The sequence below is a fragment of the Penicillium chermesinum genome (assembly GCF_028974085.1).
Source record: "Penicillium chermesinum strain IBT 19713 chromosome Unknown utg000005l:1.0-4115287.0:1.0-4118363.0, whole genome shotgun sequence".
Taxonomy (NCBI): Eukaryota; Fungi; Ascomycota; class Eurotiomycetes; order Eurotiales; family Aspergillaceae; genus Penicillium; species Penicillium chermesinum.
The window spans coordinates 3921841-3942050 of record NW_026695315.1 but is presented as its reverse complement, the minus strand read 5'-3'; the positions used below and the strand labels follow the sequence as shown (position 1 = coordinate 3942050).

Genomic DNA, 20210 nt, shown 5'->3' with positions numbered 1-20210 from the left:
GTAAGTATGCTTCAATAGGTCTCATTTAAGAAGCTTGTCCTTCTGCTTCGTACGGGAATCACTTGGCTTGGGGGTTCCTTCTTTTTTTTTCTTTTTTTTTTCCCCTTTTGATTTCCTTCATTTCCTGATTCCGCATTGTTTTATTTTATTTATTTCTTTTTACAAAAGAACCAAGCATGAATAAATTCTAAATCCGCAATCTGCAGCAAATGAAAAAAAGCAAAATCGAAAAACAGGAAAAAATAGAAACCCGCGTAGCCTAAGCCAAGATTGGGGCGTGGATCGGCAATTGATGTGCCTCATCCCTAACATTTCCTAGCCTAATCTGGGATTTTTGCAGGGATTTTCCTGTGGCTGCAGATCAGGGATCTGGAATGTCACGGCTGTACCTGGTGCGTTCCGGGCAATGTGATGGAAGTCTAAATGACCAAATGGGCGCCATTGACATGCAGCTGCTCCACTGCGTGGACCCTCCCCAGACGTTCGATGGCTCTCTGGGTTAGTCATGTAGCTGATCCGATCCTTGGAAGGTTTGATGCGTTCGAGGTTTATAGTTCGGATCGACGCCCCACCGATCTTCCCTGTCTGGCTTGCTGGCTAAACCCGCTGAGACAGGGGAAATGATTCATTTGCTTGGAGGCGAGAACGGGGGAAGAATCTACATAGCGACCTGGCTTGGGTAAATGGCTATATCGATTTGTGGGTGGCGGTCTGATCTTCAGCGCGACACGTCAAACGTCGCTGCGGGTCTGTGCGAGGGCCAACGGGACCGACATCGCCCAAACGGACCCCGTGGCTGAACAACCGTCGCATTACGGATTCCAGTTCTCCATTCTTCCATTCCGCGTCTATAGATCCCGGCCAGTCATTTCACATCCATGACGTTCACTAATCGCTGGCCGAAGTGCCTGCCCTCGACTACCGACTTGCCCCATCTTTTCGCCTCGTCATTCTGCATCAGTGGAATGTGCAGCTGCAGGAAACTCGAGATACGCACGGGTTGCAAGCTTTAGTAGCTATCCCATCTCTAGTTTGCGCGAAAAAGGCTTCAGGCCCAGTTGTGGCCTGGTGAGTCAGACTGGGGCCTTCCAGATAAAGTCGCGTGCAGGGGCTTCAGGCCCATTGGGTCGAGCTATTTAGACCTGCATTGGATTTCAGGGGAAACTTCTGATCCATCACCGGTCAAGACGCCCCAAAGGACTAGAGCCTCAGGAACCATGATTAGAAACACATACCCTCTGGATCGGAGCATGTAGCGGATGGAACTTGAGCGTGCTGATTCGTGGCTCTTTCGCCGTGTCTTCGTAGTTTTCATGCATTCCAACCGTCTGCCTACGGAGGAGAATTGCGCCGCTGATCCGGTGGCGAGGACCTCTATGAAGACATGCAGGCGCAGGTGCTTTTGACGGCTGATCAAACCACTCGTTCCCCTACTCCCCCAGAATTTGCCGCCGCTCACACCCATGAAACAGACTTCGATCTGTCCACCACATTGCTGATTTTGCAATCCCGTGGGTCCCGGGTGAAACAAACACATCCCCACGGTGTTTAATTTCTCAAACTTTGAAACCACTAGCCCACTTGCTAGATCCAGAGCCGCTACTAGGCCTGTTCTGATCTCTCCATAGGTCATCGGCGCTTTGGGATTACGGCCGAATGGCTTATCCTCCGCTACGATCCGCTACGATCTTCCCCAAAATGAGCTACTATCATTCCCTAATGCGGAACCCATCCAGGTACCCGGGAAAAGCTGCATTGATATTCGTTTTGCCAATAGTCTGATTCTGGGCTCTTGCACCCCCTCCCCATCTGAGCCTCTTGCGTATTATCTCGGTCTAGAGCTGTAACGGTTGTCGATCTATGGCTTCCTTGAAGATCCCATTCCCAGGCCCCAGGCAGTTCCACTGATATGTACAGGTTTGATTTCACCTAAGACAGTGAATCTACGCTGGGAAGCTGAGTGCGAGTTAGCCACAATTGCTCGATGCTACATGCAAGTCTTGTGGCTGAAAATGGTTCCCCACCGACGGGGTAGCCGACATTATTCCCCATAAGACTATTCTAGGACCTAATGCACCCCCGAATGACTCCAATTCTTTAAACCCCGAATCCCCTTTCGAGCAAAATCTTGGATCAAACGACTCCCGTGTACTGACTATTCATTACATAGGAGAGACGCAACCTCAAAGCTGTTTGGTAGAGCTAATGGATTGTGATCTGTCTTTCCAGATAACAGCCTCAACATAAAGCCCATGGTTCGTAAGCTGTCTTACCCACAGATAAGAGCCGAGTTTGAGTTGAGAGCCATGGAGACTACCACCGCAAGGGTCGAGCACAAACCCCAGACTGTCTCGATTGCCCCTGTCCGCGCCTCTCAAGGGATGACTTGCCTTGATCGACACCCGCCCATCCTCTTCCAGATGCCCAGGCTCGCTCGAGCTCATCATCACGGGCCTCCAACGGCACCAATCCGTGTCTACCAAGATCCGATTTACTAACTTTGATGATCCGATCGCGGAGAATGTCCGTGAAATGTGGCCATCGTTCAGCGAGAGAGTCCTCCGAATCATGCAAACCCAGTTTACGCTTGCCCAGCCAGCCAATTGGTTGATGACCACTGTGGCGTAGTCCAGGCACTGGCACTTCACATTCCTTCCAATATCTGTGCTCAAGACCCCAGCGCCGCAGACTTTTTGCTCAGTCGCAGCACCCACTAGTCTCTTGTCATGGCTTTTTGGTTCTGGTATATTGTGCACAAACCCAGTAGCACAGACGCCATGCCCTTCAACATGGCCAGAAATATTCGGTCCTAGCAAGAGCCGTGCCCTAAGCTTCGATAGCTGATCGGGTTCGTTTTTCCTTTTTTTTTTCTCCTTTTCTTTACCAACACATTTATATCGCTCTCGTAGTGGAGGCATTGCCCGGCGCCTTTATTTCTAGCAGGATGGGTTGTTGGGGGTCAATTTTAGAGCTTTCCCAGATCCCTGTCCAGAAGCATTGTGGAAACCTCCGGGCATGCAGCCCAGATAATAATAGTACTATTGGGAAGAAGACTTGCGTGAATGCATGCCTGTAGGTACCAGGAAATCGGAGATCAGAAACGCACACCAGACGGGCGATCATTTTGTGGGGAAGCCCAGAATCTGGTTCATGCAGATACCCAATAGATTACTTTCAGCATGCCATTCGATATTGCAGCCTGTCGATATTCCACATTCTCCGGGAAGCAATGAGTAAAGCCCGCCTGCGCGAGGCTAAACTCGATCATCTACTGATGCTCTTGGGACATCATGGTCCATTGAATGCCACTTGTAGCTCTAATACTTTCTTGGGTTTGCCACTTTCTAGGCCTTGATTTCACTCATGTAAGCGCATACTTTATCGCGTTACGGCGAAATTTAGTGCTTGGCTGCCCATACGCGCTGTGGAAGTCCATCCAACCTGGGGGCGAGCAGTGATGATCACCCAATGAAGGAAGCCTCAATCTTAGAGGATTAATAAAGCAATTTTAATTGAAAGGTCCCCCAAATCAGTAGTGAAGAATTCCGGTCTCTGCTGCCATGTGCTAGGTGCATTTCCCGTAGTAACCAAGCTGTGAGAAACTCGATCCCCCGGGATGGAATACCGACCACTAGAAGACTGGCAGGTACTAGAAGCGCTGCACAGTACCCCAATAGTATCTTTCTGTACCATTGAATGTTCCTGAGCCCCCAACTCCCCCCCGGGTCTTCGATAGCCCCTTGTTCAGGAATCTGACCCCTTGCATATTTCGTTCTACTTGGTCTCCACCGGTTTTAAAAAGTCGGGTACGTGGCTTTTCAGACCTGATAAGGCTCTCAGGGAAAGCGAGATTCTAGTTCATCAGCTCTAGTTCATCAGTTCTATGGTTTACCCGACAGGTTGGACCCTAGATGTTGCCCCATTCACGTTGACATGCATTTGCACTGCATCGATCGCCTTGCATGCCCGCTCCGGCTCCTAGGTAACATCTCCAATAGTAAATCATGATTTCTCCTCAGGCCATCTCGGAACGTACATGCTCCTCTCTTATGATAATACACGCCTCTCGAATAACGTCGCGTGGGCTTATTATCTCCCTTTCGCAGTCGTGGAGCTCGAATCCAAATACCCATGTCAATAGCAACCGGCGCAACCCGTCCTCGTAAGGTTCCACGTTGGGGATACTCAAGGACAAAAGAATTGCATAGAAGCCCGAGCCTCCAACCTTATTTGCGTAATCCCAAGTCATAGCGCTGGTTAAGTTCATGCGCATGCCAGTCAACTCAATAGCGCAGCTCTGGAAGCGACTATGCATATCGCCCAATAGCAGAGATCCCAGCAGACTGAAACAGTCCCGTAAGCAAGATCCGCCTCGCCGCTACTGTCTAATTGCCGGCCTGAATCGACCGTGCAGCACATATGTCGGGCAGCCAGACAATGGGGTGGGGAGAGGGGAGAAGGGAGAGGGAAGAACTGACTCCCTGCGCAACACGTACCCCGGCAAAAACATGAATTGTCTTAGACAGTTGATTGAACAGCGATGCTCCCATCAGCGTGACAAAAACACGGTGACATCATCTCATCGTGCCCTTGCTCCAGCGCGGTCCCCACGGCCCTCTTTAGTCCACCGGCGTCGCGCTAGACGACACGGTGTCATAACATAAGGTCGTATTCTTGGGATTGGGCGGATAAGAACGGGTCGTATCCAATATATTGCCCACCGATGCAGTGGGGTAGGAATGTGAGAAGGGGGATTTCCTGTTGTCTGGGCTGCAATGTAATCCTTGAACGCGAATCACTCGGCCTGGAAGCCTTGGGGTCTGGAATTCGCGTGACTTGAGAGAATAAAGCTGTCTGAGCACGAGATCAGAGCCTTTGGGGAAAAAAGCGCATCAGCTGATACCCGGTAGGTGTTGGAAGCGCGCAAAGGTTCCCCCCAGTATGTCTGCCTATATCTGCCTGAGGATTACTTGTAGCGGGCTCCTAACCTCTCTGTGTACTCACGGTTTACCACTGATCCTAGTAGAAGTAAAGATGAAGACATGTCGAAATGCCTGCAGGATTGAAAGATTCCCAATGTTAGAGTAACCGGATTTTTTGCTTGATCGAATTTGCGGGGCACTGTAACTTTGACCCATTGGAAAGAAGCCATGGAACGCCCTATAAAAACAGCATAGAGCACCGCTTCCGAAGCACAATTCTCATCGGACCTCACAGTAAGCTGACCAGGCGTGCTTAGATGCAACTGTGTATCCCCCAAATTGCTAGAGGCCTTGAAGCACTGCAGCTATTCAACTTAGGGGGCATTAGTCCGAAGGTGGTCTTTCTTCCATTATTTTTGGCGATCAAAACTTGGATATCTACTAGTATCCGGCAACAGAGTTCTCGTGCACCGGCTCCTAGTCTTTGCTTCAGATGCAGAATTCCCCAACTAAGCTCAAGTTGTTAACATTGCCTGTTAATCTTGGAAATACAAAACAATGACACTTGCAAAGATTAATGCTTAGTACCACCGAATCTAGCCTTCCGGATATATACCATCGTGCAGCACGATGTCCGCAGAAGCGGATCTATAAACGCTCCTCGTGGCACACTTTCGAAGACTCCCAGCATAAGTCCAGATCAAAATGTGAAAACCAACAAGACTCGCACGCATAGCAATTTGGCTCGCAAATTTTAAAATGCATTTGGAAAGTCGGTCTCGAATCACCTCTTTATCATGGTATCTTCCATGAATACCAGTATCCGAAACCAACTCGGAAGCGCCCAATATCACGAAGCTAAACCGATCGCACAGGCAGCCTCTTCTAGGAACCCAGACAAAAGAGCTATCCTAGTTTATTCCAAGAGCGAACCACTTCAGCAGTGAGACCTTGTGCACCGCGTAGCCTAATAGAAATAGCATCCACCGCTGTTTCATCTCGTGGTCCAACCGTCGACGCTACTCAGATCTTCTATAACGGCCTGTGACAAGGGTCCAACGACAAGTGAGCCGGTCGATTTCCAATTCTTCCTGTCTGCAAAGGGTAGAGCGGACTCAAAGCATGGACATCCATCGATGCAAGCCAATTCTTTTTTTTTTTTGCGGACCTGTCCACGAGGCTACGTATGCAGATTTCCCTGCATAGCGCATTCGGTGGGCTTCCGATATCAAACCTGCTAAAATCCAAGGAGTTGGTATTCCCAATATCCAAGAGGAGATAATTTACGCAAATGATGAGAGCTGGATGCTTGGGCTGAGCGGCGTCGCCGGATCGATTCCTCGCCGCATCACCATAGCTTCCTGCGAGTTTTACATTTAGGGGAGAAAGAAGAGAAAAAGAACTATGAAATCAAGAAGTGGTTAGTGCCACGGGGAAATGCGTCAAGAAGGAGCACCCCTGCATGAAAATCGGGAAAAGAACCATGGTTATGGTCCAGTTGCATTACAAAGGCGTGGCGCTTGTGCTGATATATATAGTTCAAGTATATCCGGAGGTAGATTTGCTCGGAACTTTGGTTCGTGATCATAGAATGCCTACTACCTCACCGTTCAGAAATTGACAACCTACGAGACTGTCCTGGAGGTTGTGTCAAGGGAGGGTTTAATGGTTGTACAAAGGAAATCGGTCCTCCCTTTCCCATGACTACGCACCTGCCTCTCTCCAGACAGCACAGGATGGTCTCCTACCTGGCTTGGGTGATCAGCTTGGGTGATCGAGACCACGGGGTGGCAGCAATTCTCCGGATCGGCAGGATCAGACGTCAAGCCATCGACCGGGCAGTTTGCGGGACGGTTTCGAATCGGACTGGGCGATTCCTCAAGATGCAAAGAGACGATCACCCGCGGCTTCTCGCAGCGGGCTCACGTTCAGAAAACACGGAAGAGCGCAGATTCGGTGCTCGACTCGGCGTTCGGCGTTCGGACCTGTGAAATAAACACGACAGGTCATTTTTTCCTATTTTGCTGCTTTTGCGTATCCGGACTTATCACAGATTTCGCGTGGGAGTGACAGGGATTACTTCCCAGGCCGTCTATGCTGCATCACGTCATTATGACAAGCAATACAAGCATCTTTGACTTCGACAAAGAAGCCACCGAGGACAAAGCGACGCCAGTTCATCGCTCGGATTCACAACAAATCAGATCCTCTCAAGACCAGCCTCGATCGATGCTGATTGGTCCACGCGAAATTGGATCGCATTCTCCGCTATCTACCCGGACCAGGACGATAAGCCGGAGTCGGAGTAGAGTACGGAGTAAAATAGGCCCCCCCAGGTTGTGTTGAGGCTCCCTTGGACAGGCAACCTTTTTATAACCAGATGTCGCTCCCCCAGAACGGCGTTCAGCACCCTCCGCCATGCTGCCTCGTCCGCCCCATGGCGAAGATAGTGAAGCGCAGCCTCTATTAATCGACCGGGCAATCAACACCCGCGCGCGCCCCGGCCGCAAACCCAAGTGGGAGCGCACTTTAGTCGTGATCATCGGTGGAGTCGTGACCTCCGCGTCCCAATTTGGGACCTATCTTGCTATCCCCGCGCAGACGGCCATCTTCGAGCAGATCGTCTGCAGGAAGTACCTGCAGCTCCAGGACCCGTGGAATAACCCTGACCCGGCAGGAAATGTGGATTTCTGCAAGTCAGAAGAAGTTCAGAGTGAATTGGCTCTGATTTTAGGGTACAAGAATGGACTGGACATGATTCCATGTAAGCTCGATGGTGAAAGCAAAACGGGGAAGTTTCCTTGACGACTAATCCCGGGCCGGTCAGCTATCCTCCTCTCCCTTCCCTATGGAATCCTGGCAGATCACTGGGGACGAAGACCTGTCGTCCTTCTCTCCGTCCTGGGTGTTCTCTTAGGCGAGATATGGCTTCGCTTTGTGGGTAAGTCAAGTCACGTCGAGACTGTGGCTGAACGGGCGCTAATGAATTTAGCCATGTGGTCGAACGTGCTGCCCCTTCGTTTAGTCTGTAAGTCTAGACCATGACGATCTCTTTAGTTCCCTGATGATGACTGATTGCTCACGTCAACTATAGGGCTGGCACCGGTTTGGCAAATTATCGGCGGGGGGGGATCAAGTCACTACAGCGATATCATTAGTTCTGGTCGCGGATGTTTGCACCGAAGAGAATCTGTCAGTCTAAAATCGGTTGTGAGAAGGGTTGAGAATCTGACATCCCACCAGGTCAACGACTCTGTTCCGCCTTTCTGCATGTTCCCGCATTGCAGAGATGCTGGCTACCACAGCCAGCGCCTACCTGATGACTCTCACCCCATGGCTATCCTACATGCTGGCGCTTGCAATAATGCTTGTCGGCTGTCTTCCTTCCTTGCTGCTGCCCGAGACATTGAAAAGCGACCAGGCGGAGGATCCCATGAGCTCTGAGCTGCTTAGCGAGGAACCTGTAGGACCCAGGGAGCCACCTAAATCGTCGATCTTACTATCTTTATGGCATAAAGTGCGCGGAATCAAGGAAGCGACCCAGCTCATCTGGGACGACAGAAACATTGCTTTGATCATTCTGGCTGTTTCTGCCAGTAGCTTTTCGACAAATTCGGAACTGATGAACATTCTCCTACAATTCGCATCGAAAAAGTTCAAGTGGAGTATCTCTCGCGTACGCGCTATGTCCGATTTCAAACTGCCCTTCATACTAATTGGGTCCCAGGCGAGTCTACTGATATCCATCCGCGGAATTTTCTGCACCGTCAACTTCCTGCTATTAATGCCGACGTGGAACTACCTGGCCGCCAGATTCCTCGACTTGCACGGGAAATACCGCGACTACGTGACAAGCCAGGGAAGTGGAGTGCTCCTTGTCGTCGGCTTCACCCTCATGGCCTTGGCGCCCAAGCCAGAGGTTTTAATCCTAGGAATCATCGTCATGTCTCTGGGCACAGCGTTGATAATGGCCAGTCGCAGCTTGGCTACCGAGTTCATTGCCTCAAATCACGTTGGCACGTTATTTGCAGTAATTGCTATCCTGTGTTCGATTGCTAACCTGATCGCGAGCCCACTGATGGCCTACCTCTTCAAACTCGGCATGCACATGGGGGAGGCGTGGATGGGCCTTCCATTATTACTCGGTACTTTGCTCACATCGATCGCCACGATCGCCGTCTGGCAAGTCCGCCTGGATGGCAGCTCGCCTCCTAAACCGGTTCAGGAAGACGAAGATACAGACACTCGAGCACCGCTGGTGCCCTCAGAGCTTCCGAATGAATAGATGCAATTTTAGAATACGATTTCCTGATCCCCCCCCCGTTCCATATTGATGTTGGAAAGTTACCTGTTACTTGGTGCTGCCTTCTCCCGACCGTTTTTTAGCTGTGGCGTATAGATGTCGTGCATCAAGAAGTGAAGAAGGTTTACATCGGCTCGAGCAAAATGATCTTTTTTCTGGCTCGTGTCAACTCTTGAGTCCCATTCGATCGGATGTACTATGCCATTGTAAAAACAGGGAAATTAGGGTCACATGAAACATGCTCCAATACGAGACGATGAGGCCCGTGGGCTTCTCGAAGGCCTGCTCCAACGGTCTTTTGCCCGATGGGGCGAGTCGTGAAGGATTGGGCTCAAAGGCCGCTGCAGCGCCCCTGTCGATCCACTCTGCGACACTTACGTGAAGCGGGTGACCCGGGCGCTGATTCGCCCGGGGGGCAAGTGATCGACAGCGGGACTCATCTCGAGGGGGAGTCAATCAACGCCGGAGATCCGAGTCGCGGATAGTCGATGCAACGTTCAACCAAACGTTTTGGGGGACGCCCGACGGCTAGTTGGAGACACATCCGGGCGCTGTGGGAGCTCGCAATGTTGATTGGCGCACGCATCACGACCCCTCGAATCTTGCTCTCCACTGGCTGCACCGCTTGGTAGGGAAGACTTGGTCCCTGTGGGCACTGCGAGATCCGATCTGCTGTGTGAGTCGCGAATCAGACGACTCTTATCGACGCATGTGCCGCTTATCAAGTGATCGACAGGTCCTGGAATTCTAGCATTTCGAGGTTACGGGGAAGACCGCTTGTACTTAAAGATAATCCCAATCCCGTTCCCTCTCTTTCTGTCCCAGATTGCGAGATTTAGAGATCCAATCCTTTGTTCACTTTCAATTCCGAGATGTTCTTCACTCGCTCTCTCGCCATTGCGGCCGCCGTCGGCGCTGCCTCGGCTCAGTTGAAGACTTGCTCCAACAGCAACAACACCTTGAGCTGTCACAGCAGCTCCAAGTCCCCTACCTGCTGCTTCAGCTACCCCGGTGGTGCTCTGCTGCAGACCCAATTCTGGGACACCGACCCTGCAACCGGCCCCTCTGACTCGTGGACCATCCACGGTCTGTGGTAAGTGTTGGGGAACTCCAAAGCCGACAAATGGCGATTCGCAAGTTACGAGACCTCGGATCAACTAACAAGAACTTCATGGTGTAGGCCCGACAACTGCGATGGCACCTACCAGGCTAACTGTGACTCCTCCCGTGCCTACACCAACATCACCGCCATCCTGAAGGAGCAGGGCAGAACCCAACTGCTGTCCTACATGGACAAGTACTGGGTCGACATTAACGGCGACAACGAACAGTTCTGGGAGCACGAGTGGAGCAAGCACGGCACCTGCGTCAACACCATCGACCCCAGCTGCTACACCAACTACCAGCCCCAGGAGGAAGTGGGCGACTACTTCCAGAAGGTCGTGGATCTGTTCAAGACCCTTGACAGCTACACGGCGCTGTCCTCGGCTGGAATCACCCCCGATGACTCCAAGACCTACGACCTCAGCGACATCGAGGATGCTCTGGCCAAGATCCACGGGGGCCAGAAGCCCTACGTTGGCTGCGAGAGCGGTGCGTTGAACCAGCTCTACTACTTCTACAACATTGGTGGCAACGCTATCACCGGCCAGTACAAGGCTGCTGCCCCTCGTAAGTCGCCCTGCCCTTCTGCTTTTGCTCCTGTCTCTTCTGCCATACTAATGCAACGACTACAGTGGAGAAGTCCAACTGCCCCAGCAGCGGTATCAAATACACTCCCAAGAGTGGCAACTAAGCAGCGGGCGAAATTGGTGGCTTCATAAAGACTACTTGGGATTGCTGAACAATCCTTCGTGTTGCTCTTGCTGTAAATAGATCTGATGAAGTACATGTGGTTTCGGGTATCAAGAAAATGAAAATGTATCCCATGGAGAGAATATTCTTCCAGACATAGAAGACACGTTCCAGAGTCTTGTGAAACAGATAGAGAATAGCTCCGGGATGAGAGGGGTAAACATTCCCTAACAAGCCTGGGATTGCAGAGCGGTCAGAGGGCTTCAGCCTTGTCTGATAGAATGGGAATGTGGATATTCTGTACAGGCAGTGGCAGCCAATGCGTGCGATCCGTGGACGGTTTCCGGGCGGAACATGGACACTGTTGGAGAAACTTCAAGTAGGGATTGACACTCCAGAGGATCCGGGATCGACTGGTGGCTTTCTTGAATCAGCGAGGATCCACCCGAAGCCCCCAGCGCTGCCAACCAGAAACTCTCAGGCGGCTTGGGGCACAAGGACCCATTGGGATACGACCCTAAATGGAGGATCGGCAGTTGTGAGCAGCAGGACTATCTGCGGCTGATACGGAGGAGTCCAAGCGAAAACGCACTCATTAGTGTCCCCTGGATAGAAAGATAAGAGGAGAAAGATGCCAAAGATAAGGCCTCACATGCCCTTGAGGCGAGCTTGGCGAGCCTCCTCGTCTCGCTTCGCCTCCATACGACCCAAGAAGTCCATACGATTAATATATCCCTCTTTAGCCTTGCTGTGTACCCGCAGCTCGTCCTTGATTCCAGCCTGGTCCACATATTGGGCCCAGTCGAGTCGAGACTTCTCCACCGTGTTGATCTTGGGGCCAGTTGCCTTGTCCCCGCCCGCTTCCACCGACTGCTTCTCCCAGTTCTTCTTGATCAAGCCGGTCGGGTTAGGGTCGAAGCGAGAGATCTTGCGTAAGGGACGACGCAGGTTTGGCGCAACATTCGCGGCTGCATCTTCCACCTCGGCGTATTCGACGTTCTCACCACTAGACAAAAACGCTTTAGCCTCCGCGGAGTCCTTTGGTACAACCTTCTCCTCCGTGATCATCTCGCCGGCAAACTTGTAGGTACGCTTGATCTTGATCATTTGTGGGGTGTGGATATGGCGCGGATTATTTTCCGGCTCTGGAGCTCTCTGGTCCTGCGTGTTCGAGTCGGCTGTGTGATCAACCTCTGGGGTCGGTTCGTTGTCGTGTTTGATCTGGCTTGGCCGCAAGCCCAGCTCGTTTCCAGGGGTGTTCATCTGCGCCCACAGTTCGTCAACGTCCACAGTCGCGCCATCGATTCGAGCCAACGGTCTGCGCTCCCGCTCCTCCTGTCTGTTCGCGAGACAGATCAGAATCAGTATCCGTCTATAGTAGCCGCGGCTTAAGGGCAGTTTTCAGAAAGAATCTTACATTTTCTCCCTCATTGCACGTGTCCGTACAAAACCGCCTGTGCCCCCTTCATCATCATCCGACAAGTCAAGGTCGTCGTCGCGCGCATTTTTGCCCCTGGCGTTTCTCTTTCGTCGCTTTTCCCGCTTCTCTTGAGCCTTCTTGATTGTGACTTCATCTCCAGAATCAAGGTCTTCAGCGGGTGCATCTGACTTCTTATCGGTCTTGCGCTTCTTCTTCGCGGGTTCGGCGTCCGAGTCGGAGGACAGGTCAGAGTCGTCCTGGACAGCCTCCAATTGGAAATCTTCGTCTTCAGCCGAATCGTAGGGCTCGTCCTCCAGCTCTGCAGCTGCGATAACGGGATCTACCGACATTGTCGCTCGCAGTGGTGAAATCGTCGCGGGTGGAAGAGCGGAAAAGTCAAGGCGCGATCTGAGCCGCGGGCGACGGGTGCCGATAAGGGTATTATGTAAAGCAGCTTCCACCCCGGGCCGGGGCCCGCCAGATCGCGCGACTGGCTCTGATTCTCACGCAATTAGTATGATTAGCTGCCATTTTTCTTTTCTCATTGGCCACTACGCTCTCCCGTTGTCAATGTATCCTGTTGCCAATGTCCTATGATTCGGGAAATTTCCAGGACTAAGATTGTACCCACACTTGGCCGCTATTTATCATGTTACATTATATCAGTAGATGACGTCCTGCGAATAGCATCTACTCCGGCTACTAACTTGGACCACCAGGACATACAATTTAAAGGTTATCACAGCTCCTTATAGTACTAGTGAGCTCCAAATGCTAATTGTTAACTATCAGGATCTCGGAAGTGTCGAGTATGTATTGATTATTGGGAAAGTCCTACAGGGTTTGTATCTGGGGAAGTCATTTAACTGCATCTGAGGACTAAGTTCACGGTGAACTAGGAGAGCTTACTAACCGTTCGCGCAGGAGTACTATTGTTAGGACAACCCAGCCATTCTAATTTGCTACGAGGGCTGAGGTTCCAACCATGGGTCGCCCAGTGGGTGTAGCATTCTACAATGGATACACTATTATTTGATCGGAGAATAACGGAAGACACCTTCTCCTACATAAGGCACGCACAAGTTTAAGACCGATATATTCAAAGCAGAGCAGCCAACTACTTTCACGTTTCGTTCAAGGTCCAGCTTACACGTTAATACATAGTATCAGACCCTCATATCAGGAGCATACAGAAATTTCCAAGTTGTTTCTTGCCCCTTTCTTTCATATCGCATATCACAAAGTGGGGTGGCAGCCTCTTACGCACGATATGCTTGTTTTGTTGCAATCTCCAGTTTCTCCAGCTGGAGCTGCTCCTCACGGCGACGCCCCACGCTCTTCTGGAACCAAGCCCCAGCAAGAGCTCCAAAGCCCATGCAGATTTCCAATGCAAGGAGCACGTATAGCAGAGCGAAGCCAGCGCGACTGTCATGGCAGTCACGCGAAAAATGACTGGGAGCAGTAGTGTCTCCGTCATAAGAGCTCCATTTGCAAGTCCAGCTTTGCAGGGTTTCGTTTCTCGTGTAGCCGGTGGGATACGTGGATGAAGGAAGGTAGATGCTGAAGAGGATGCCAACGAGAGCAGTAATAAATCCCGCGATGGCTGAGGCCGACGAATACCCGTTCAAGAGCTGAATTCGAGAATACGGCTGTGGGAGAGTTGCAACGTTAGCCTTGTATCAGACCGGAAGACTCTCTAACCGAGGACTTACAGAAGGCAGAACGGCAACGACGAAATATATCAAATTCAATGCCGCGATTACACACCCACAGGCAATAGCAGCAATACTTGGGCGGATATCGAGATTTGGAGGCCACAGGTCAAGCCCCACGCTGGCCCATTTGACCGTGCTCTTATAATGATTGTAAGGAATCGCTTCACAGGCAATGACGGCGATCGAGCCCGCAAGCAGTGCAAAAGAGAGACCCAAGCGGGCCACATGTAGAACTCGATTGCGTTTGAGGAAGTCAGCCTCTACCATGTCTGAAGAATAGGCATTGGAGCCTGCAGTCGATGATGAACCGGAGCTCATTGTGCCAAATGGTGTTCACGAAAGGATTTGGGTGGTTGTAACGAAGGAGTCAGACTCAGAACCCCTGCCAGCAAGGATGGTCCGATATGGGTATAAAGAAGGAATAGAAGGCAATCCCCTTAGGACTATAGAATGAAAGACAAGGGTTATCCTTGGGAAAGAACGGCGTCGGGGCTTGATTATCAGTAGGGGCCTCCAATCTCCGAAACAAATGCAGGGGAAAGGAGACCGAATAAGTAGGACAAGCAAGCCCGGAGGTTAGCACCTTGACGCAAGCCATTCTTTAGCGAGCCTATACTATCACAATGGTTAATCTCTGGGACAGCGCTAACGTAGCCAGACAAGGAGAACGCTTCGATACCACAGCTGCGAGAGAGTGGGGTTATGTCATCATCCAAAGACATGATTGGCGACTCGAGGGTAAGATTAGCTCCCAGGCCCATGAGCATAAATGCTACAGCTCGACGTGTCTGGTGGAAACCACTCTGGGGCATATGGCCCAGCGCTAACCTGCAGACTTGGCAGGAGAAGGAGGATAGTGCGTCAGTCTAAATTTAGACAACAACGTCCAATCCCAACCGAACTATCACTCTATGGAATTTGTGGCTCCCATTTGACCTTCTCCATGCGCCTGGAGACGTGATAGCCTGAGCGAGGCAGCACGCAAGGTGATTGGCAGTTTTTAAGCGCCCAAAGTGTGACGGGCTGAACATATCCATATCCAAGATTGCTTAGGCCATGATCTTCCTGCATCAGGTCCCAAGGTCCTCATTTGTGAAAAGCATAGATAATGTTTACTAATTTTCATGTAGATAAAGTAAATCAAGTCTCCGTTGCGAGTTCAAATTGCTCCTTGACCCAGACACGGTTGCGGGGAGACCCCACACCGCCGGCAGAATGATTTGCGCGTGGCGGGGAAACTCGATTTTCTCTATTCTAGATTTTCGTTTCCGGTCTATACCATTGAGATCTACGTAATGCCTCTGTCGAAGATCCAAGGTGCTAGGCTCACTGCCTCGGCTGATTTCCATGGTATGTACCGTTTGGCCCAAGGAAAAGACGCCAGTTCTAACAAGTTGCTTCAGTCCACCTGCGCGATGGCCCAATGATGGAGCTAGTGACTCCTACAATTCGCCAGGGAGGTGTGAATACAGTATTCGTAATGGTATGAATTGCGAATATAACCCATGTTCGGGGCCCTGGCAGGTATCTGACATATAATCACAGCCCAACTTGGTACCGCCCATCACCACAGTCGACCATGCCTTGGACTACCAGAAGCGCCTGCAAGCCATTGAGCCAAATGTCCACTACCTCATGTCCCTTTACCTGCACGAGAGCATTACACCCGACACCATCATTGACGCCAAGAAGCGCGGCCTCGCTGGTGTCAAGAGCTACCCCGCGGGCGTGACCACCAACTCCAGCTCAGGTGTTGTGGATTACTCCCAGTTCTACCCTGTCTTCGCGGAGATGGAACGACAGGACATGGTTCTGAATTTGCACGGCGAAGCCCCGTCTCAGGGCGATGTCACTGTCTTGTCGGCGGAGGAGCGGTTCTTGCCCAAGTTGTTTGAGCTTCACTCCAAATTTCCCAAGCTTCGAATCATTCTTGAGCACTGCACTACTGCTGCAGCCGTCGAGGCTGTCAAGAAATGCGGCCCTACCGTAGCGGGTACGATCACTGCTCACCATCTCTCCATCATCATTGACTCGTGGGCTGGAGACCCATTCTGTTTCTGTAAGCCCGTGGCGAAGACCCCAGCCGATCGGGACGCTCTTCTCCGCGCAGCGGCATCGGGCAATCCCAAGTTCTTTTTCGGTTCCGATAGTGCCCCTCACCCAGCAGCCTCCAAGCGTGGTGGTGAGAAGATTGCAGCCGGCGTGTTTACACAACCATACACCACCCAAGTCGTCCTTGATTCCTTCGAGCAGGCCTGTGAAAATGGAGTTCTCAATGAAGAGGATATCACCCCAGAGATTGTTGAAGGTTTCATGAGCAAATTCGGTCGCGCATTTTATGGTCTTCCTCAGGAGGAGAAAGAATTCATCACAGTCGAGAAGAAGGGTGAGAAGATTCAAGACATCCTCAAATCAGACCAGACCGACGTGGTTCCTTTCCGGAAGACACAGGAAACTTGGACCGTATCTTGGTCCTCATAGATAGAAATTTCATCAATGGCCAAAAATATAACGAAATCTCTTAGAAGGGCTGCGTCTTCTTTTTTCTTTTTTTCTTTTTTTTAAGTAGATTTCTTCTGCTGCGTAAGCATATTGGCAACGTTCTCAAGGGCCTGAGCCTCGGAGATGTCAATTCGGCGACCAGCAATGACAGATTCAGGATTGCGATCCTCGCCTATAGCCAGCTGCCCAGCTCTCTCAAGGTGCAAGCGAATACGACTCTCGATGTATTCTTTTCGCTCATCTCTCTTGGACTTGACCTCGGGTTTGCTTACTGGCATAGACAATGATGCCAGTTTCGGCCGCAAGCTTTCCAGTGTCGCCTGCAATGCAGGAAGCTGAGAGAGAATGAAATTGGTACTTGTCGTGAGAGGGGTATGCTGGATATTGGAGCCAGCATCTACTCCCACGCGAAGCTGTTTTGCCGCAGGACTCGAGGTCAGGAAAGTGAGATCCACCGGTGGTTTTTCTTCCTGTACTGTGCCCTCTTTCTTGGCCGTCTCCATAGTAGAAACGATGTTCTTTAGCTGACAAATGACGGCTGCATTGCGATCCGCTTCCTCTTTTAACAACCGGTTGAGTTTCCTGGTTTCAAGAAGCTTTTTCCGTTGCGCATGAATACTCTCTGGAGTGGGATGATCGGGCGATGGGGTGGTTGTCAGGCCCTGATATGAAATTGTTAATTCAAGTACAAGGCACGCCCTTAAGAATCCCTTACTTCATAATGCTTCAATCGCACCCACGGATGCAGGTCCTCCGGCACCGTGAGGATGTTTCGTAGCACATAAATTTCAAATTTGTCGAACGCTTTGTCCACGTTAGCCTCAAGAAGGGTTTCAAGCTGGTGCAATCCGTTCTCCAGCTCTAATTTCGCTTCCGGGTAAACAATGTTGCCATCTTCATCTGTATCGGGGATAGTAGAGCCATTGGTGGCCTGCGAAAATCCTAGACGTTCCGGAGGAGTAGCGAGCAAGCCGGTCTCCAAGCTCGAAATAGCCTGGTAGATCAAGTTGTTGATAGAATTGATGATATCGTCAATCAAAGACTGCGGGGGGCAACAGTGAGTGGATGGTTTGCAAGGGAGGAAGACCCTGCAACTCAATGATGCAAGGGTTAGCACGACATACTAATGGTGTGTAGCTGAAGTGCTCTGTGAGCAGGGACGTCGTTGCATCGTTCATGGTGGGAGTTGGATCCTTCCAGCTGAGACGCGTCGAGATCAAGTGAAGAGCAACGCGACGGAACCCAACTTGAGCCGCGAGCTGCGGGCCCCACACCGCCCAAGACCGCGTTCTATACCAGCAACCATCGGGCGTACAAGGGTCCTTTGTGTGAAAACGGATCAACTATATACTTAGTTTAATTCAGGTGGTCAACGTCCAGATTCCTCCACAACGGTGGTTGAGCCATGGTCATAGACTTAGTATCTTGAATACCAGCGCCGCTACCGGTCGGCTCCAATATTGATTGGCTCCCATCGCAACTAGACGACTTTGGTTACTAAGGAAGATAGTTATAGGCGAGATTGTCTAAGAAGAGGTATATTTGATACAAAGCTTAAATCTAGCCTTTACTCAAAGAAAGGAGAAGAGGGTGCTGTAGTCGAGTCTGTAAGTACTGTGAAAGGCCAAGGAGTACTACTCGACCGGGTAACGGGCACTGCACCAAAGAATGCGGGTGTTATACTGAGTTTCGTGGCTTTGAACTCAACGTATATCAGCTGCAATTGTGCCAGCCTGATTTCAACCTTGAAAATAGTCCTGGAGAAACCGATAGCTACAGCACCTCTCTTTTCAGCGGCTATATTCTCGGTCTTCACAACCACTGCTAATAATTTTTAGGGAGAGGAAGGGATCTTTATGGCTTTAGCTCCTCCTATATGATCTTAGCTGAAAGCACGAAAAAGAATTTGTATGTATCGCTAGGCACTTGGTATCACAAAAACATATCACTTGAACACCGAAACAACAGCCTCCAACGCCGTAGCCACCCATGTGTCATAGCATGCTCCAAACCGATTCTTCTGCTTTAAAAGTCCATCACCAGCTGGGGGGTAAGCAGTTCGAGGTCCTCCGCCTAGGGTTAGAGTCAGTTGAAGGCATTCCACCAGCATCGGCAAAGGCCAGACAAAACGTTACCTCCAGAAAACCATCAGCACGACGATCGCCTTTTTTCTCATTTGTCCGGCTCTCTAGGGCTGCTCGTGCAATTGCCTCTCTAACGAACGTATCCACATATTTGGCCACGACGGCGTCGGCGTCCTTGGCAATGCGTGTTTTATCGTTCTTGAAATGGTGGTGCAGCAGTTTGGTGATAAGCTGCGGGGGGGATCACAGGCTTGTCCGATTCGATGTCCCGATCTGGCTTCTTCGACGTGATCTCTGCCAGGATATAATCCGGCTCTTCGGAGAGCGGGCGTTCGCGTATGGTATTGAACGTCTCCTCGACTTCAGATTCGGAGTCGGAGTCAAATTCGGACGGAGTGGCGAGCCTCCCCTTCGAGGCATTCGGCCTTTTGCTAGAAGATGCCAAGGTATCATTACTTGGCTTTGTGGCCTTCGAACTAGATGCAACCGCTGCCGATGAGGGTGCTCGAGAGGCGGCTGGTTTGCTGGCATTAGTACTTTTGCCTTTGTCGGTCGACGGACCGGCCTTCGCGGTATTTGAATCGCTGGCAGTGCGGCTGGGAGGCTTGAATGGAAGCTGGCGGCGCTTTGCAGGAGGCTCTCCAGCCATGATGCAATGTGGTATTGAACAGAGAGGTTCAAGTGCTCAGATAAGGATGCGGAGAAATTCCAGAACGCGACGCGTTGGTGGGGACCCGGGACTCGCAAGGCCCGCCACTTTTCCAAGGTTGGACGGGAGCAGATGATCTTCGAGGTAAGCACTAGTAAGGTCTCGGTTTCCTCATAGGAACGTAGCTGCTTAACGTTTTCAAGGCGTCCAATTGCTTTGTTTCTTAAATTTAGCTCCCTGTCCCCTGTTTGGGACCTTCCACAATCTATCCCGGTACTTCTGTTGAATTACTCGCTATGTCGTCCTTACTTCCGTCCACATCTCGTGGTTATTTACCCTATTTCCTTCTATATGTACGTACTATCTTCATGTGGCCACAATACCGATCATTTGGCTCATTGAATATCAGACGGGTGTAGCAGCAATTGCTCACAGCGTGGTTTCCTATGTGAAGCCAGAGCCTTCACTAAAAGGGTTCTCAGGCAGAGAAGCACCCCCCGCCGCAGACACTTGCAGCTCATTTTTATGGAGTCAAGAACTTTTATACCGCGGCAATTCGACTCTTCGCTGCCTACAATTTGGCCAACAGACAGCTCTATGACCTAGCATCGACCACCTTCCTTGGGGTTTTGTTCCTGTACGGGAGCGAATTGCTGATTTGGCAGACTGCAAGACTACGAGAAACCTGGATCCCACTGGTGACATCTTCTACTGGACTTCTGTGGATGCTCACTCAAAGAAGTTGGTATTCGTAGCGACTGATCCTAGACGAACATGCCTTCAGGATAGATCCACCGTTCACTGCTTTCGGTCTCTTGCCT

General features: G+C 50.9%; 9 protein-coding genes across 9 annotated transcripts; 5 read left to right on the top strand and 4 right to left on the bottom strand.

Moving 5' to 3' along the window:
- Window positions 1–2252: 2252 nt before the first annotated feature.
- Window positions 2253–2498, top strand: N7468_007685 (uncharacterized protein; the record flags this gene model as incomplete). Its single annotated transcript, XM_058476981.1, has 1 exon — window positions 2253–2498. The coding sequence occupies one exon, from the start codon at window positions 2253–2255 to the stop codon at window positions 2496–2498; it is 246 nt and encodes an 81-aa protein (XP_058329871.1).
- Window positions 2499–7340: 4842 nt separating this feature from the next.
- On the top strand, window positions 7341–9207 carry N7468_007684 (MFS transporter; the record flags this gene model as incomplete). Its single annotated transcript, XM_058476980.1, has 5 exons — window positions 7341–7686; window positions 7750–7863; window positions 7915–7946; window positions 8017–8114; window positions 8166–9207. 5 exons carry the CDS (start codon window positions 7341–7343, stop codon window positions 9205–9207), a joined length of 1632 nt encoding a protein of 543 aa, XP_058329870.1.
- Window positions 9208–10097: 890 nt separating this feature from the next.
- N7468_007683 (T2 family ribonuclease) lies at window positions 10098–11020 on the top strand (the record flags this gene model as incomplete). The annotated part of the gene is made up of 3 exons (XM_058476979.1): window positions 10098–10318; window positions 10406–10896; window positions 10962–11020. 3 exons carry the CDS (start codon window positions 10098–10100, stop codon window positions 11018–11020), a joined length of 771 nt encoding a protein of 256 aa, XP_058329869.1.
- A 647-nt stretch (window positions 11021–11667) lies between these two features.
- On the bottom strand, window positions 11668–12789 carry swc5 (putative Swr1p complex component (Swc5); the record flags this gene model as incomplete). Its single annotated transcript, XM_058476978.1, has 2 exons — window positions 11668–12358; window positions 12437–12789. 2 exons carry the CDS (start codon window positions 12787–12789, stop codon window positions 11668–11670), a joined length of 1044 nt encoding a protein of 347 aa, XP_058329868.1.
- A 909-nt stretch (window positions 12790–13698) lies between these two features.
- Window positions 13699–14472, bottom strand: N7468_007681 (uncharacterized protein; the record flags this gene model as incomplete). Its single annotated transcript, XM_058476977.1, has 2 exons — window positions 13699–14088; window positions 14152–14472. 2 exons carry the CDS (start codon window positions 14470–14472, stop codon window positions 13699–13701), a joined length of 711 nt encoding a protein of 236 aa, XP_058329867.1.
- A 305-nt stretch (window positions 14473–14777) lies between these two features.
- On the top strand, window positions 14778–14981 carry N7468_007680 (uncharacterized protein; the record flags this gene model as incomplete). Its single annotated transcript, XM_058476976.1, has 1 exon — window positions 14778–14981. One exon carries the CDS (start codon window positions 14778–14780, stop codon window positions 14979–14981), a length of 204 nt encoding a protein of 67 aa, XP_058329866.1.
- A 468-nt stretch (window positions 14982–15449) lies between these two features.
- N7468_007679 (dihydroorotase) lies at window positions 15450–16635 on the top strand (the record flags this gene model as incomplete). The annotated part of the gene is made up of 3 exons (XM_058476975.1): window positions 15450–15504; window positions 15558–15637; window positions 15700–16635. 3 exons carry the CDS (start codon window positions 15450–15452, stop codon window positions 16633–16635), a joined length of 1071 nt encoding a protein of 356 aa, XP_058329865.1.
- An 80-nt stretch (window positions 16636–16715) lies between these two features.
- Window positions 16716–17834, bottom strand: N7468_007678 (MIND complex subunit MTW1; the record flags this gene model as incomplete). The annotated part of the gene is made up of 3 exons (XM_058476974.1): window positions 16716–17318; window positions 17372–17698; window positions 17781–17834. The coding sequence occupies 3 exons, from the start codon at window positions 17832–17834 to the stop codon at window positions 16716–16718; spliced, it is 984 nt and encodes a 327-aa protein (XP_058329864.1).
- An 847-nt stretch (window positions 17835–18681) lies between these two features.
- N7468_007677 (CENP-X/MHF2 family protein) lies at window positions 18682–19389 on the bottom strand (the record flags this gene model as incomplete). The annotated part of the gene is given in 3 exon segments (XM_058476973.1): window positions 18682–18729; window positions 18792–18971; window positions 18988–19389. The coding sequence occupies 3 exon segments, from the start codon at window positions 19387–19389 to the stop codon at window positions 18682–18684; spliced, it is 630 nt and encodes a 209-aa protein (XP_058329863.1).
- Window positions 19390–20210: the final 821 nt, after the last annotated feature.